Source organism: Danio rerio, chromosome 19, assembly GCF_052040795.2.
Source record: "Danio rerio strain M-AB ecotype USA chromosome 19, GRCz13ab, whole genome shotgun sequence".
NCBI classification, from domain to species: Eukaryota; Metazoa; Chordata; class Actinopteri; order Cypriniformes; family Danionidae; genus Danio; species Danio rerio.
In genome coordinates, this window is record NC_141039.2 from 19,165,243 (window position 1) to 19,183,076 (window position 17,834).

Sequence of the window (17,834 nt, forward strand, 5' to 3'; positions counted from 1 at the left end):
TTCCAACAGAGTTTGTTCTAATACATTATAAAAGCCTGGCTTCTTATTCAAATTTCTAATAAACAGTTAATATAGGCTTCTTTAAAACTGTGAATATTTCACTTTAATTTGATTTAGGCTAGATTATTATTTTATTTAACAAACCAACACAATCTCATGGCAACTCGTATTTTGGTGCTGAAGCATATAGCAGAATTGTTTTGAAGCACTTCCCCTCAAAGGTTATTTGTTATTCTTTTTTAATTTAGTGGTTAACTGACCAAAAAAAAAATACATTAGATTATACAAATAATAGCAAACGAAAATTGTTTCAAAAATATATTTTTTCCAAGAAAAATATAATAGTTATTATTTTGTTTGTGCCTGTCCAACTGTTCCGCTCCTTGGAAAATAAGGATTTAATCAATACTTCACTGCTTCACAGCTGCTGGCAGCATGCTCAGGTGAAGTGTTTAATAGCAACATTGCCAGGAAAATATTCATTTAGATTTCAAGGAAAATATCTTAATAAAAAGAAATTACAAGTTTGATCCTATCGATGTCATAATGAATATCTTTTAATAATGTAGCCTAGTTGTCTTTTTTTAAGATTATCTGGAATGAAGGAATTATAATGCTTTGTTTCATTGTTTACCTTTATTTACAAGTTGCAGAGTATTTACAGCTAATGTATAGGCCGTTCAAATCCTGTCCCTTTGTGCCCCCTGGCGGCATATGTATATGCACATATATGCATTGTATCATATCACTCAACAATTACTGTGGTTTTAATTTTTATTTTATATGGAGGTTGATACTAATTCCTGCCTGTATTTTCAGATACATTAAATGCACAAAATACAAATCAAAGTACATCTCTGTCAGTCCCTTCTGTTGCATATAATTATAATTTAGTCTATATTTTATTCACAACATGTAACTCAGGAGCAGTAATGGAAGAAAAGTCTTTGTTGCCTACAGATTAGGGTTGGATATCAATTTTTTTTTCGATACCGGTGCTAAATCGATACTTTTAAAATGGTACCGCTGCCAAAACGGTGCCTGAACCGATACCTTTTAGCCACAAAATTAATCAAAAAAAAAAATACAATAAAAAAAATAAAAAATATATATATATCATTATATAGATATCACTATCATTATAATTGAACCATATAAATATATATTTATAATAAGTTTAAAGTAAACATTAATTCATATTTTATATATTTGAATTGGATTAATATATTTATTTTGATCATTTGTTTGTTATAAATGTAAGATTTGCATAATGCTATTAACATTACATTAGCTTACTACTAACCTGTGGAAAGGCTGTCATCAAAATCAAGAAGCACCTTTTTTCTGGGTTTGAGGTTTGTGACTACTTTTACATGGACATCAGTGATCTAATGATTTGCCTTACTCTGACAATAAAGACAATAATATGATTCAAGTGTTTACATGAGCTGCTTTATGGATGTTACATTCATGATTACCAGTTACAAGTTATATCACAGATACATCAACGTCATTGCGTCACCAGACTATAAATGTTTCTCTGCACCAACATCTGCTGCATGTTGGTGTGTCAGAACCCTTGCTTGTAAAATATAGCCATACTGTAGAATGCTTAGTTAAGCAAATTAGATGAACGCGATACGTAGCGCACAGTTGATAGTAGCCTACACACCAGACGGGCACATTCGCATGCTATTTTAAAATGAAACTATTCAGATGGCGCTCTGTGGCATGGCAGAAGTATGAACAGTCATGAGTTGTGTCATTACGCCACGGACAGCCGCTGACTTGCAGATTCTAAAACACATGGCGTTGCGCGTCGCCGAGCGGCGCTTCCGGTGCGCGACCTGCTTTATTTTCTTGTTGGAGCACCGGAATTAGGCACCGAAATTCATAGGCTGATTTTATCCGGTGCATACCGGTTCCAAAGGTATTGGTGCTACAGTGGCACCGAGTTTCAGTACCCAACCCTACTACAGATAGCTCACTCACTCTTACTGTGAGCCTCTCCTCATTACTTTAGTTGAAACTACTGTCATTTCGCAATTCATTTACTGAGTTTGTTCAAATATGATTTGGAAAATGAAGCATGATCCATTTTTACATGTATCTTAGAATGCAAAACACCATGCAAGCATCAAAACCATGAGCCAAATAGCAGCATGAGCAGAGCACATTAATATTACTGACTCTTCCAAATCAGGTTAAAACAACTTTTCATCCTAGGGCCAAATTTCAGGATTCCAATTTGGCTAGTAAAACAGATTTTGTTTTGCACTTATCTTCTATGTCAGGGGTGTCCAAACTTTTTGGGCAGAGGGCCAGATGCAAAAAAACAAACGTTGTCGCGGGCCAAATTTTACATACATCACACAGACACGTATATATATATATATATATATATATATATATATATATATATATATATATATATATATATATATATATATATATATATATAAATACAGTTGAAGTCAGAATTGTTAGCCCCCCTAAATTGTTAGCCCCCGTTTATTTTTTCCCCAATTTCTGTTTAACGGAGAGAAGATTTTTTTCCACACATTTCTAAACATATTAGTTTTATTAACTCATTTCTAATAACTGATTTATTTTATCTTTGCCATGATGACAGTAAATAATATTTGACAAGATATTTTTAAGACACTTCTATACAGCTTAAAGTAACATTTAAAGGCTTACCTAGGTTAATCAAGTTAACTAGTTAAGTTAAGGTAATTAGGCAAGTTATTTTATAACAATGGTTTGTTCTGAAGACTTAAGGGGCTAATAATTTTGACCTTAAAATGGTTCATAAAAAAATTTAAACCGCTTTTTATTCAAGCCGAAATAAAACAAAAAGTCTTTCTCCTAAAGAAAAAATATTATCAGACATACGGTAAACATGTCCTTGCTCTGTTAAACATCATTTGGGAAATATTTAAAAAAGAAGAAATAAATCAAAGAGCGGCTAATAATTCAGACTTCAACTGTGTGTAGATAGATAGATAGATAGATAGATAGATAGATAGATAGATAGATAGATAGATAGATAGATAGATAGATCATAACAAGAACTGCTGTTTAATTGAATGCATGTAATAGCGACACCCGGTGGTTATTTATTGAATTACGTTCATTTTTGTAAAGCGGGCCAGATTGTATTGATATTTATAAAAAGCCTCGCGGGCCGCCACAAAACTGATTGCCTGTTCTATGACACGCCTGTTCTATGTAGATGGTCAAATAAATTTTTTTGAAAGCTGTCAATACATTCTATGGCATTTTTAACCAAACAATATGGCATTGTTTGTATGTTTGCATTGTTTGTATTTTTATGTGAAAATTTGTTGTTATATATATTGTTCTGACAAAATTTCAATTAACAGTTTTACATTGTCTTTGCTCTAAGTTAACTTCAAGTTTTACTTTTTTCTTAAAGGCATAAGACAAAAAAAAAGAAAACCCTGTTATATTTCACAGAGTATTTGTGATCATAGTGTATGTGATAGAGCCAAATTCTTAGATCGTTTAAGTTTTGATCTGAACATGACTGCTGTTTTTATTTACGCTAAAATGAAGGGAAGAAAAAAAAGGCACCAAAAAAACCTACTGGTTACATAAAAATAGTTCTTGAATACGTGTAAGGATGCTCACTTGATGAAAAGAGCCATTTTACTCTTGCTCAACTCAGGCAGGTTTTCCTTTTCCAATGACCTTGTACATACCTGGAGACACAAAAGATACAGTGCTGAGATTAAAAGAAAATTTACTTAGATAAATGCATTGGTTTAATAAGTATACAATGTATACAATACCTCAAGAAGAAAACTAATGATATTTTTACTGGGTTTGAGAAGCAGCTGATGAAAAGACACACTGAGGATGCCACCTTCTAGTGCATCTCTTACTGCATTACACACACACAGTTTATTACACACTTCCTCCAGAGCACTGTCCCTGTAACAAAAGCAAGTATTAAGGGAATGTTTTAGATTGCATACAAGCTCTATGTACATAATGCATTACATGTGATTTTGGCTTTTGAATTAAATTGATGTAAATAGTGATTTACAAATTGTTAAAACAAAAAGTATATTGCAAAGTAGAAGAAGCTTTATTAGGGGTTCAAGCATGTAATGCTGAAAACCTATTATTATTTGCGAGGATTTTATTATTTTCCTTATGCCAAAAAACTGAATGACCAGCCCCAAACTTAGGGTCAAGAGCAGAGCTGGGCATTTTACATCCTATCTTGTGGACATCTTTTACTGGCCTACGTAAAGTACTTGATTAAATTTAAATTCAACCACAAATGATGCTGTGCAATGCAAAGGTTTGATATTGGGAGTCAACATAAGGGCCATTCACATTTTACGTCTTTTGCACAAGCCAGTTAATTATTTTAAATGGAGACTGGAAAATAGGAAGAGATGCATACGCAATATGACATCCTCACGTTTTCCAGGTGCAGTGAATTGAAAACATTTCAACATTTCAGAATATCATGTCAAAGTCATGCGACAAGAACCAACCAGGCAGCTTCACACTTTTTATGGACTATACAACATAATACCGATAGGCTAATTACCTCTGACAAATGATTAAACAAATCTGGATACCGAACCTCTCTCAGTGATAATCATTTGCATGCTGTACAACAGGGCTATTAAATTTGTTGAGATTCTCCCAAATAGCGCGACCAAGGTATCAAAAATATATTTAGTTTAGTCAAAAAAAAAAAAAAAAGGCCATTATACGAAGTGTCATGCATCTTTTTAATACAGCACGAGCTGCAGTTGAAGGCTGAGCAAGGCTTGAGCCACCTGACATTCAGTGAGTGGCGCAAGCAGCCGAAAACATTTGGATACCTAATCATAAAGGCCTCACAACGCCAAATTTTTGTTGCATTGATATTATGTAGTTTCAAAATACAATATATTAACACTTTAATGTAGAAAAATACATTGTGGGTGTCTTAAGGAGCAAAAATACAATATATGGGCTCTTATATGCTGTTGTGTCATCACTCATATTGCAAGCCTTATCTCTAAGGCGCCTCATTTGGGATGCTTTTCATGAACTGAGCCCCATGACAAACTAATTGAATAGCCCTGCTGTACAACTTCGTTTATCCACCTCAGACATTCAACCTAACCTTAGTGCACTTCCTCAAAACCAACACAATCTTATAAATAAGTGAATGAACGGACGAATAAATGAATGAACTAGGGTGAAACAATCAATCCCTGTGGCATTTATTCCTTTTTCATATGAAGTTGACATATTTTGTGATGCTGGTCTTTAAAATACATGCACTCATTGTGTAAACTTAATCATTTTTATTGTTTTTTTATGAATGTTTATTAAATAGTGACATAATTGTGTGCTCTGCATTTTATTGTCTAAACTTTGTTGACTATTGGTCCGGTCCTCTAAAAATTTTAAAAACTTAGAGCAGGGGTCACCAATCTCATTCCTGGATGTCCAGTGCCCTGCAGGGTTTAGCTTCAACTTACCTCAAAACACCTGCCTGGGTGTTTCAAGTACAGTATACCTTGTAAGACCTTGATTAGCTTGGTTAGGTGTGTTTGATTAGGGTTGGAGCTAAAATCTGCAGGACACCTGATCTCCAGGAACAAGTTTGGTGATTCCTGATCTAGAGCGATGGTAACCAACCTTTTTTAGCCCAAGATCCCTAGTTACTGAAGTTGCAACTGGAGCTAATTGTTATTGTGTGATCAAAGCCTGATTAAACTGAATGTGTAATTGGAGGTGAGAGGTGTATTTTTGAAGCTGTTTTCTGTCAGCAGTAAGAGCTTTGCATGCTGCATATGGGCTTTGCGTTTTCGCGGTTTAATGTTTTCAACTTGCTGCATGCTGTAGGCTCGTGCCTACCCTATTTGAGTATGCGAGCCATTTCTCCATTTGAAAAAATGAACTTCAGCATGCAAAAGACACAATATGTGATCAGCCTCTTATTACTTTAAGGCTCGCACCTTGTTGGGTACGTGATGTCATATGAAGTGCCGCATATAGACGTATGAAGTGCTGCATATAGATATAGGGCTGGGCGATAATTCGATATCGATAATTATCACGATATAAAATTTTTAATAACGATAAAATGATAATGACAGTTCGATAATTGCTCGATAATATTATTTACACATTATGCGTAACATTGCGCAAGCATTTTGCAGCCTGCCCTTCCGGATGCAGCTCGCCATACAAGTTTACAGCCATACAGTGTTACTTGTACTTAAAGGAAAAAGAAAAAAAAGGGTAAAAAGGTAAGAGTCACAGACATTGTTGAAAAGAAACGTCACTTGACCTCAGTCTTGAGCTACTTGGTTTTTTGCAATCAGACACAAAACAGCAACGTGCGCTGCACATTGCGCAAGACAACTCATGTCATCAAAAGCAGGCAACACCACAAGCCTGTTTCATCATTTAAAACAACCCCACCCTTATGAAGATGCTAAGAAATTACAGACCTAAAAAAGTGCTGGAAAACCAGGGCAGCTAGTCTCATGTCATCATTTTCGAAAGTGTCCTTTACGAGAAAAAAACCCCCAAAAAGAGATGAAAGATATGACAGACAACACAATCTCAATCACATCTCAATGAACACTTGAACCTTGCTCTACAGGCTGCATTAAGGATATTTACACTACAACATTTACACTAATAAAAAATAATATAATAAAGTAGTTAATTCAAACTATCAAACAAAAAATTGTTAAACTGGAGTAAGGGGACGATAGTGAAGCTAAACAGAAGAAAGAAATATAACAAAACAATTCTAATTCATGAATAACCCCTTACCTCGCTAAAAACTAATGAAAAGAAAAAAAAAGTCCTTCAGCGCAGTGCGCCGCATTCTTCCCGACGTTCACCTCTTACCTGATGTCTTTAACAATACATTTTCTACGTGTTTGCAAAATGTAAGTCGGTCGACATCTTCCCTATCCACCTTACTCTGAGAAAAGAGTGAACTTGAGATTTAGGATAGCTCAGTATTGTCGGTAAAGAGCAGAGCCAACAAAATAACATACAAATCAATCTAAATAAAATTTAACAAAACGCAAAAAATTTCTCAAAGTGGGCAAAATAATTTTACCCAAATGAAAGTTAAGCAAAAACAATGAAAATCATAATCATGTCAGCAAGCTACACCAAAAACGAGATCAAAGGAAAAAGCGTGCTCTCTGCTTTTCATATCACCATGCGGCTGTTCCATCTCTGCCTCACCTCCGAAACGCGGTCAGCTGCAGACTGCAGTTAATGAGCGCTTGCTTACACTGCGTGTTGTAGGAATGATTCTCCTCGCAAAGCACTGCAGTCGTGGAAATAAGCGATCTTGTTTCTCCCAGGACAACGGCAGATTTTTCTCTGACTCCTCCAACTGAAACTTTGAACAGTAGGCTGCTCTTGCACTTCCTTCATTATTCCTTCAATGTGTCATTTCTTCCCATTCTGCAAAAGCCAATCTCTGCTTTTACACTGATCCACTGCCATGTCCCGCTATACACCCGCAACCCACCTGCAATTAGCTAATTATACCCGACCTGCAGTTTATCCGCAGTGCCCGCAGATATAACCACCATTTACGCATCACTAACGGGAGGCAAAAATACAACCTTTACGGCTACAACCATAAGTTTCAGACAAAACTGCAATGTATTTTACTCGTGAATATGTCATGTAAAAGCACTTTACAAACACAGTATATGTATATATTTTTCATTAATTTAAACGGAAACCTATCTATCTAAATGAATCCTTAATCAAAAATGAGCATTATGTCTGTCTCTGCACAGAGATTAAGCCTCTCACCTGAGAATGTGGACATTGTGCTGTTCTGGAAGAAGAACTTCACTTAATTAAATATTCGAAATGTCCTTAGAGAGGACAAGCCTGTTTATCTTTTTCTAGTCTACACTGCAGTTATTTATTTATTTTTAGTTTACTTAGTTAAGATGGCTACACTAAAGATAATATATATATATATATATATTTTTTATTAGTCTATATTGGAGGTATTTATTTAATTGTTGTTGTTGTTTACTCAGGTATCCTGACTGTACTAAAATGTGAAAACTGACAGTTTTGTGACCATTAACTCTCCTTTAATTGTTCCAAACAGGGGTTATTATTTTTTTTCTGATGTTGAACAATTATAACAGTAAATGCTGAATTAAGATTGTTCTTTTGTTTATTATTTTATTATTTATATTGTCAGACAGCTAAAACATTTCACTATATGTGTTAAATCAGCTGCAAAAAGCGACTGGCATACTGAAAATCTTGTAAAATTGATAGATCTAAAGATTGTATGTTTATCGTGATGAATATCGATATCGACTGATATGAAAAAAATTGTGATAATTTTTTGCCATATCGCCCAGCTTTACATAGATATATGAAGTACTGCATATCTGTGGCATCGCAATTGTTGGGTTGGCAACCACTGGCCTAGAGACTTGGTCAAATATTAGTTAGATATTCCAACTGTCACAGAGCTGGTGCCGCTTTTTGGCCATAGCACCTAGACCAAGGGTCTGCAACTTTTGTGACCAAAATAGCCATTTTTGCCTTTTTTTATTTTTTTATTTTTTTTAGATTTTTCCAGAGCATATTTGACTATTCAATAAATATAACACAATTTGTTGCTTATGCCAGCAGTTCTCAATCCTGGTCCTCACGGCCACCTCACTGCTTCTTATTTGCATGTTTCTGCTTTACACAACTGATTTAGATGACCAGCTCATTAGAAGAGAACTCCAAAAAGAAATCAACAATTTTCCTACAAAGTGTTTACTGCTTTCTACCCCTGCAAATGGGAAATTTGCTAAACTTTGACGTTTACTTCAAACTGTTTGCAACATTTTAATTATTACAGCAATGTGAAGGGTTTATTACCATAATCATTTGATTACCATAAAAGTCACATAATGCCCAAGATTCCAATTGTACTGAACATGCTTTCAAACTGCAATCAGAGCAGAATATTCTGTGATGTCTACAATGCAGAGCAGTTAGGTTCAAAGCAAAATAAACCTCAGAAGCGATTAAAAAAAAAAAAAAAACATACAAAATAAGCATAGCGGGGGGCCGTGAGGACAATGATTAAGAACTCGCTAATCAATTTATTTATTTGTGTCAGTTAATGAAGGTGTCATACCAATAAAAGCAATTTGTGGGGTAACCATAAGGCTCAGTTCTTGGTCCATTTTTTACATTACATATGTACCCCTTGGCAATATCATTAAATAACAGTAGTTTACAGTTTTATGCCAATGATACACAACTCTATGTACCTCCTCTTAACCTGAAAATTTGCACAAATTTACAAAAATAACAAATTGTATAGCTGATATTAAAAATTGGAGGACTAAAAACTTCTTATTACTATATTCAAACTAAACTTGTCTTGGTTATTGGAGGTCTTGCTTATTGGACCTAGAAACCTCTTGTGCAAAAACCTTGAATACTGTCTAACCCTTCTAGATAAATAGTCTTACATTTACAATTATGAGCCATCACGATAGGAACCCTGGCAATAACAGCATTAACATAGATGTGAGATTTTTATGATACTAGTAATTTCAGAATAACAAATTGCTATTATTGTTGTAATATGATTTAAGTTATAGGCTATAATAACGGTCAAAGAGGTCTGAACTAGAGGTCTGCAACTAGAGGTCAGCCACGGGACCTGACCAGATTTCTTGTGGCGCGGGAATACATTTCCAAATAAAGCACGGCAACGGTCGGTAACTGGTGTAATTTTGGACGAGAGCCGGCGGTCTAATAATATCGCTCCCAACTCCCGAGCGAGCGAGCACGTGTATGTATGTATGTGTGTATGTGTGTGAATTTAGCTTGTTTGTTGCTGTCTATGTGTGTGCACGAATGAGAGAGAGAGAGCTTTGTGCTGTCTTTGTGTGTGTGTGTGGTGTTTGTGAATGAGAGAGAGCGTGATGCTGTCTGTGTGTATGTGTGTGTGTGTGTGTGTGTCACTTGGTTGGTGCTTATGCGTGTGTGTGTTTATACAGACAGCTTATTATAGCTTATTATTATCCCAAATTTTAAATGGTAACACTATATATCAAGGTTGTATTCATAAATGTAAATGTTTTTACTTACATTAACTAAGAACAATACATTTAAAACATCTTTCATATAAAGAAAATACAGTTAATGTTGGATTACTGTGCATTAATGTTAACAAGCATAAATATTGAGGATTGTATGCTCTAAATCATGGGTGCCTAACCCTGTTCCTGGAGATCTACCTTCCTGCAGAAATTAGTTGGAACCTTGATCAAACACATCCGTCTTCAATTACCTAGTGCTCCTTCAGATCCTAATAACTTTTTTAAGTTGTTTAATCAGGGTTGGAGCTGAATTCTGCAGGAAGGTAGATCTCCAGGAAGACCTACCTGCTCTAAATGTTGTTGTATATTTTAAAAAAGTGAAGTAGAGTGGTGTGTATTCAATTAAATTGATACACAAGCTAAGTTGTGTATTTGCATTGAGTATTTTATTAGTGAAAAAAGTAACACGAGTTACGCACACACAGAAAAGTTTACGATGTTATAACTGACTTACCTTTTAATACGTTTTAATGCGATTATAACCAGCTATAAAAAAAAAGCTGAATGTTTTGAATGGGAAGCTGTCATTGATGTCATTTATGGTATATGCACGCTCGAGAAGTCGATTGTTTCTGAGAGCGCCGACTAGTAGTTGAAGTAGTTGATCCCTTGACTAGTCTATGCAAGCCCTAGCACTTTCTGACTTCTCTATACTGAGGTCGGTTGCCCTTTATTCTCAAAGGAGGATAAAGTAAGGAATTTTTGTTTTTGTTATTTGTATTTTGTTTGTTCAACTTTTCACTGGATTTTATTTTATTAATAACAGTGTATTTTTATAACTTATTATCACTGGAGTGGACATTGACTTAATTTTCTAGAACCCATCAAGTTACTCTGTGTGGTAAAGTATGAATTTAATTAATTCCTTTAGCAAAATATTATAAAGACGACCCTTAACTAAACTCTAGCTAAGAAATATAGAGAAGACAGGATCCTGGTTTATCTTTGTTTAATTAGGGTAATTAAATAAAAAACGATCCAGCACAATGTCTAAGCTTTGATTTCATTTTTTAATCAATCCACAGGCACCCAGCAAAAGGTTGTCCACAGGATGACTTGCCAGTCCCGATCACAAATGCTCGGTAATTAACTCTACATCTTAAAACAATAAAAGGAGGCTCAACATTCAAAAACACCCTAAAATGTTTTTTGAGATTGCTCAGCAAGCCCTTTTGGTTTGCACCTGCGAACCACGTCTGTGACACACATTCCTCAGGCAGACAAAGGAACCGATCAAAAAGCTTCAAAATTTAAGCGGACATTCAGTTAAATTGTGTTTACTTATTGTTAATGTATGCTTTTTCTACGTTTTTGTAGGTTTTAGTGTGTACATGTTCCATGTGCTTAATGTAACTGTTATAAACAGTTATTGAGTTATAGACATTGGTGGTGAATGAAATCTACAGAATGTTTGTAAAATATTTCATGTTTGGTATTGATTAAAAGAAAAGTTTCAAATGCATTGGTTTATTTGAAGAAATCACACTATAAAAAGTGTCTATTTTATAATGCTTTATTTTTTAAAACTGTCAATCAAATTGGTAACATGATCCTCACATGATGTGCTAGCCCAGCCTCCTAGAGGAGGGAATGGGGGTGTGATCCAACCCCACAGATTCTCTGATTGGACAATCACTGTGTAGGCCCGACCTATACCCAAAGCCTATAAAAAATTGAACAAGGAAATTTCTTTGTCGTCTTTTGCCGGTCATCTTTGCCAGTCATCTTTGCCAGTTGTCACAGTCTTCGCTGACTGGACAATGCTCTTTTCTTGCTGTGGCCGTTACATCGCCTCACCGAAAGCCTCGTTACATTACTGACCAAACCGCGACCTTCACTTGCTGCCGGCTCGACCCCCGATCTGCTTGTGCAACTGCTTCAACAACAAGCCATCGGGTCAACTCATCAAAACTCTGAAACCCTGTCCTACTAGGAAGGACTTCACCTACAAAGCTGTCTCGTCCAACATCTGTTTCCCCTAGCAACTGACTCCAAGCTTCCCTGAAAGTAAGGAAATCCCTCTTCACCAACAAGGGAATTCCAGCACGTCATTGGAGTTGCTACGCTGATCAATCAGTTTTGCCGGGATTTCACTTTGGACAGGTCAAGAAAAACAAAAGTCCGTCAAAACGCAAGTAGCACAAACAAGATTTCCATCCATTGCTGAAACTGGTGTGAATTATATTTTAGCAAAGCGTAGTGAAATTCTCTGCTTTTATGGTTTCTCTCAGGTTGCAATGCTAAGAACTTAGCAAATACTAGAAGTTGAATCCGCTCCATTATAACTCTCCTCAAACTGCCTTTGTGCATATGCGTTTGTTTGTTTTATGTAGATTAGTACATTGTGTTATGGAGTAGCAGTAAACTTGTGTTTCGTTTTTGACATCTGTGTTGGTGTGTTGTGTGCTTTATAAGTTAATGCCTCAGCTTCAGATACTGCTTTCTTGCTCATTAAATAATTAGATACTGTTTTATGTTGTTATTGTTAGCCACGTAATAACATAAAACAGATTTGCTTTACACCGACCATTCTATCTGTTGGACAAATGAGTAGGTTAAGTGTAAGCTTCAAATAATGTGATTTAAACTAAAGAGCTGATTCTTACAACACTAAAAACAGAAATCAGCTAAAAATAAAAGTCAGCTTATAAAAGTGTATGAAATGTGTACGCAATAAATGCTATAAACAACATTTAAAACAAATTACAACAGGCTGTTATACAATATCTCTACAGAGGAATGGCTGGCTCAGCGAGAAGGAAAATAAACATCTCATTCAGTCATTTTGCATTGTTTAACAGCCAAGTGAATCCTCATTGTTTATATTTTGAATAGGTTTGTTTTTAAATCGTTTCAGTTACACGTAAAAAAAATATTCAGATACTGTAGGTTATTTGACAGCCTATTTGTACTGAATGAGAGAGAGAAAAGGAGATCATAAAGATGAAAAGTATTATACAAATGTGAGTGAGAGCTGTGCACATCGAACTGGTTATCAAGGATCTACCGCTGGATCTAATCTCACTATAGTTGTTAAACGTGATATTTAATTCATCTTGTTGTCCATATCTAAAGACATATTCCCCACCTTTGGCCTTTTGTATCTATTACTTGTTCTCAGGTCACGTGTTTTGGGTGAGCACAGAGATAAGTTAATATATTAATTAATGTAACCACCTACACCGATTCTGCACATTGACTGCTTGTATTTATTTCGTACAATGCGTAAACCCATTGTACGTTATACTTTTTTAATGGCTATTTTTGATTATTAAACTGATATTCAGCAAAAGAGACAGAGTATGTTTCGTATTTTCAATGAAAATTAAAGGAGGCAGTATTGGTATAGGCTCTGTTTTGTTGTAGATATGCATACAGTGAAGATGACGCTCATAAATATGTAGCTACACGATGCCTCAACATTTTGGTGACTGTTAAGTTGCTAAAATCAGAATGAAAATAGGCAGTTCTTTATATCATGTTTTCATTTTATTGTTAAGAAAGTGAAACACCTTAGCCAGGGTGATGTAAATGAGGTTATAAAGCACACTGCTTTCTTTAAAAATTTACCTAACGTGTCCTCAGGAGATTGTTTTCCATATCAGACTTAAGTCTGAATGCACCTAGAGATTGGCTGTAAGTAAATCCGCACTCATCACTCTCAAGGCTGCTTGGCTTCAGTCTGTCAAGGATTATGGAGAAGCTGTTACATTGAATCACACAATTTATCAAGTCCAGAAATCAAGTAACCAGCACTGATGGTAATGCCTCTGTACTGGATCCGGGTCATAAACACCTCCGTTTATTTGCACAAGTGGAGAATAGCCAAAAAAGCAAAACTTTCTAAAATGTGCTCTGCTTTGGAAATGGTCATTAGTCAGAGTGTCTGGGTTTGCTCTCGCTCCGAGTGCGCTCCGGCACAGCACCGTCATAAATTCAATCAAGAGATAATGTTTTGATGATTTAGTACAATCAACAAATAACCATCCTATTATTATTTTGAAGAATTACAGTTACTCATAGTCCATTAAAGATATTTTTAAAAAATAGCCTACATAGCCTAATCTACGAAGCAAACAAATCCTGATTGACTTTAATAATTTTTTCCCATATGATAACCCCACACAAAACTGAGTTTCATTTTATAGTTTTATAAACTATACAAATGTATGCAAAGTAATGCTATACTAGACTATATGTAAAAAAAACTTAATTATTACAGCCTATACTTAAAAAGTGAACTTGTGCTATTTAATAATAAAAAAAAAAATATATATATATATATATATATATATATATATATATATATATATATATATATATATATATATATATATATATATATATATATATATATGTGTGTGTGTAATAGTGTTAAATAATAATAGTGTAGATTTTTTTACTGCTTTCACGCCCTTTCAATGCTGTTGCTACTGCCCAGGATGCAAAGAACTAATCAGTTATTAAAGCACTGACAATGCTGATCAATAATAAAGCTCTACATAGGATTTTATATATATATTTTTTTCATTTTACCACATCATATAAAAACATAAACACTCATTAGAGGTAATGAAACATGTTTTTTACCTGCAGTTTTTCCCAATCCATTTGTAAAGCAGATAAACCACTTATCACTCAGAACTAGGGATGCTCAAAATAATCGATTAACCGTTAACCGAAACGGTGCGTTTGTGACCGATTAATGCTATCAGTTAAACGATTAAAATTATTATTTTATATATTTTTTGTTTGACTGCATAAGGGGCCGATTGAATGCGCCTTCGCATTAAGAGGGGCATCTTTTGCAATTTTTCCCATATGATAACCCCACACAAAACTGAGTTTCATTTTATAGTTTTATAAACTATACCCAAAAAAGCATCATCCCAGAGCAGCAGTTTGTGTTGTCAAGACAACTACAGAGAACTTAAAAAGAGCATGGTTTCCGCTACATTCATTCTTCCATGGCGGGGACCAAAATGCATCCCTCCACGGTTACATTACCCATTCAAAACATTCAGTTATTGTTGTTGTTGTTTTTAATAGCGGATTATAAAAGCATCAAAACGTATTAAAAGGTAAGTGGATTATAACAGCGCAAACTTTTCTGTAACCGTATAGTGCTGTGCGCTATCTGTTTAATCATTTGGGGTTATGTGCTGGCTGACAGGTGAGCGATGCGTGAAGCCAGCAAACACGCAGAAGCTTTCAGTTAAGATGAACACAGTTTCTATAGTTATACTTTATTTAAAGATAAAGTATGACTCTGTATATAATCACTCTATCTTGCTGGAGTTTATAGCCGTTTCGCTTTACTTCAGGACGCATTAATGCTGCTCTGAAGGTCTAATCGCTGTTTTAAGTTATCCAGAGCTGTATGAATGTAATGTTACAAATCTTGAATATCACAATAGTAATAAATATTACACTTGTAAAAACATATACAGCAACACTTTTGCACAATTGATACCCAGCTGATTCAGTCGTTTCATAAGAGGACCGCGCTTCTTCTCTTTTTTCCTTGTCAACATAAAGGCAGTGACGTGCGCCTCGCGTTTTTGGAATGAAAAAAAAGCATGTTAGCTGTGGTCGGCCACTTGTTTTACTGCAAGACATACTTAACTTTGTGGGACGATAACGTATAACCCGTGCCTACAGACACATTTGCCAAAGAAGCAAAATGGAAGAAGAATATTGCTGTTTGAAACATGTTGATGAAACATGTTGATGCCAAAAAAAGCATTGATGTTGACCTGGATCTGCGTCATAAATTTCTATAAATTTACAAATTAATGCAATATCATATTTAAACAACACATATATACATATGCGCGCGTTGTTGTTGTCTTTTCATCACGCAGCGCGCGCACTTGAACCGCGAAAGGAAACCATACATCAGGACATATACTTTAAAATAATAATTTCTATTAAAGAGCCCATATTATACATGAAATAGGGTCATATCTTGGTTGTAAGGGTCTCCAACAACAGACTAATATGCATGCAAGGTCAAAAAACACTTTCATGGTCTTATAATCTGCATTTATTTTTACCAAATTATCCCAGCGACTCCTGTATGAATCGTCCAGTGATTCATTTGTTCCCAAACCCCTCCTTAGCTAGAAGCTAATCTGCGCTGATTGGACCGTTGACAGCCTGCTGCGATTGGTCGACTGCCTTCAGTCAGAGTGAAAAGCCAAACAGCTAATCAGCAATATAAAAGTAATCACAGTTCATACACGCTCGATAGTGTAGGCGTGGATTTTGGCTGCCAGTGGGTCAATGTCAATACAGTTGATGGACTTGAAAATGACGACTGACTATTTTATTGAGCAAAAACTCCAAAAACTGTCGAGGAGATCACATAGCTTGTTTCACTCTGCTCTTTTCACAGACACACACAAACACACACACACAAACACACACACACACACACATTGCCCTCGTCCTTGCGCGCGCGCACACACACACACCTCCGGACGACAACGCACGCGCACACACACACTACCCTCGCCCATTTTGCACGCGATAAGAGAATATAGCCAGTTAACCTGATACAGTACACGCGGTTACAAGTAACAAATCACAACTAAATACATTTGCAAGCTAGAGTAAATGAGGCAACAACTTTAATCGCATGTACTTACACTTGAGAAATGGAGGAAGAAACCCATCCTGACGTCCAGCAGTAAGTTACTTTTTACTGATCCTTCCTCTATCAAACGCCGATGAAGTATTCTTTGTAGCATGTAGTTTGCAGAAGTTTCCAATAGTTTCCAACTGCTTGGTTATAATGCTGAGGTTTCATCTTTGGGTAGAGACTCGATATAATATCCATCTGCAGTGTGACTTCAATCGACCGGCATGTTTGTGTGCCTGTGTTTGTGGGTGTGTGTGTGTGTGTCTGGGTTTCTGCGTCAAAGGGCGGGGCCGCAGGTTTGAAATATCCCATGAATAACTTGGTTTCGTTCGTACGTCATGGCGAAACACCTAATGACTCTGTATCAAGGCGACTCGTTTGAAGCACTATGAGTCGACTCTTTTTTTTTAAATGAATCAACCGTTTTAAACACTGTACTCTTACAGATTTAAGCCTAAGCTGGATACTTCACTTCACTTAGAGCTGTGTTACATACTACATGGAGGGGAATTTTCAAAAACCCATAATATGGGCTCTTTAAAAATGTAAAAAAGGTTTTGTGATTTGAGGAAGTCTGCTATTTTATTTGACGGAAGAAAAAACATTTGATGGGAAAAAAACAGCCTATGTCGGTTATTAAAAATAATCAGTCAGTGTTTTCGATTTGTAATATAAATTAATTATTTAAGTGGAAAATAATTTAGGGCAGTCCTATTTATTTTATTCATTTTATTTAGTTTATTCTGCAATTCTGTGCTAAACAATGCAGGTGCGTGAAGATGCTCTGTTTTTATGTTCTATTATTAATATGCTAGCATATAAAAATAAATCAGTATTTTAAAATGCAATATTTAATTTGTCGGACACAAAATAGTCACGTCAATTTGTTTAATATAAAATTAATAGTAATCTGACCAGTTAACCGTTAATAACCGATTAATGAGCGGCAGTTGTCGGTTAGCAAAATTAACCGAAATGAGCATCCCTACTCAGAACATCCTAGCAACCGCATAGCAACATCTTAGCAATCA

General features: G+C 35.5%; 1 protein-coding gene and 2 long non-coding RNA genes across 8 annotated transcripts in view; 2 read left to right on the forward strand and 1 right to left on the reverse strand.

Moving 5' to 3' along the window:
- The window catches only part of LOC147832527 (uncharacterized), an 845,986-nt gene that overhangs the window by 575,017 nt on the left and 253,135 nt on the right, over positions 1 to 17,834 (forward strand). The gene's annotated exons all lie outside the window — the stretch shown is intronic.
- Positions 1 to 17,834, reverse strand: part of ints8 (integrator complex subunit 8) — a 158,695-nt gene that overhangs the window by 88,645 nt on the left and 52,216 nt on the right. For all 6 annotated transcript variants that reach the window (XR_015515916.1, XR_015515915.1, XM_087294416.1 and 3 more), the window contains exons 11-12: positions 3,816 to 3,957; positions 3,655 to 3,725 (exon numbers count right to left, since the gene is read on the reverse strand). Coding sequence is in view for 4 of the 6 variants with exons in the window: in XM_087294416.1 (XP_087150542.1) it covers positions 3,655 to 3,725; positions 3,816 to 3,957 (213 nt within the window). In the remaining 2 variants the exon portion in view is untranslated. The remainder of the gene's footprint in view (positions 1 to 3,654; positions 3,726 to 3,815; positions 3,958 to 17,834) is intronic.
- The window catches only part of LOC147839580 (uncharacterized), a 175,132-nt gene that overhangs the window by 72,772 nt on the left and 84,526 nt on the right, over positions 1 to 17,834 (forward strand). The window lies entirely within an intron of this gene.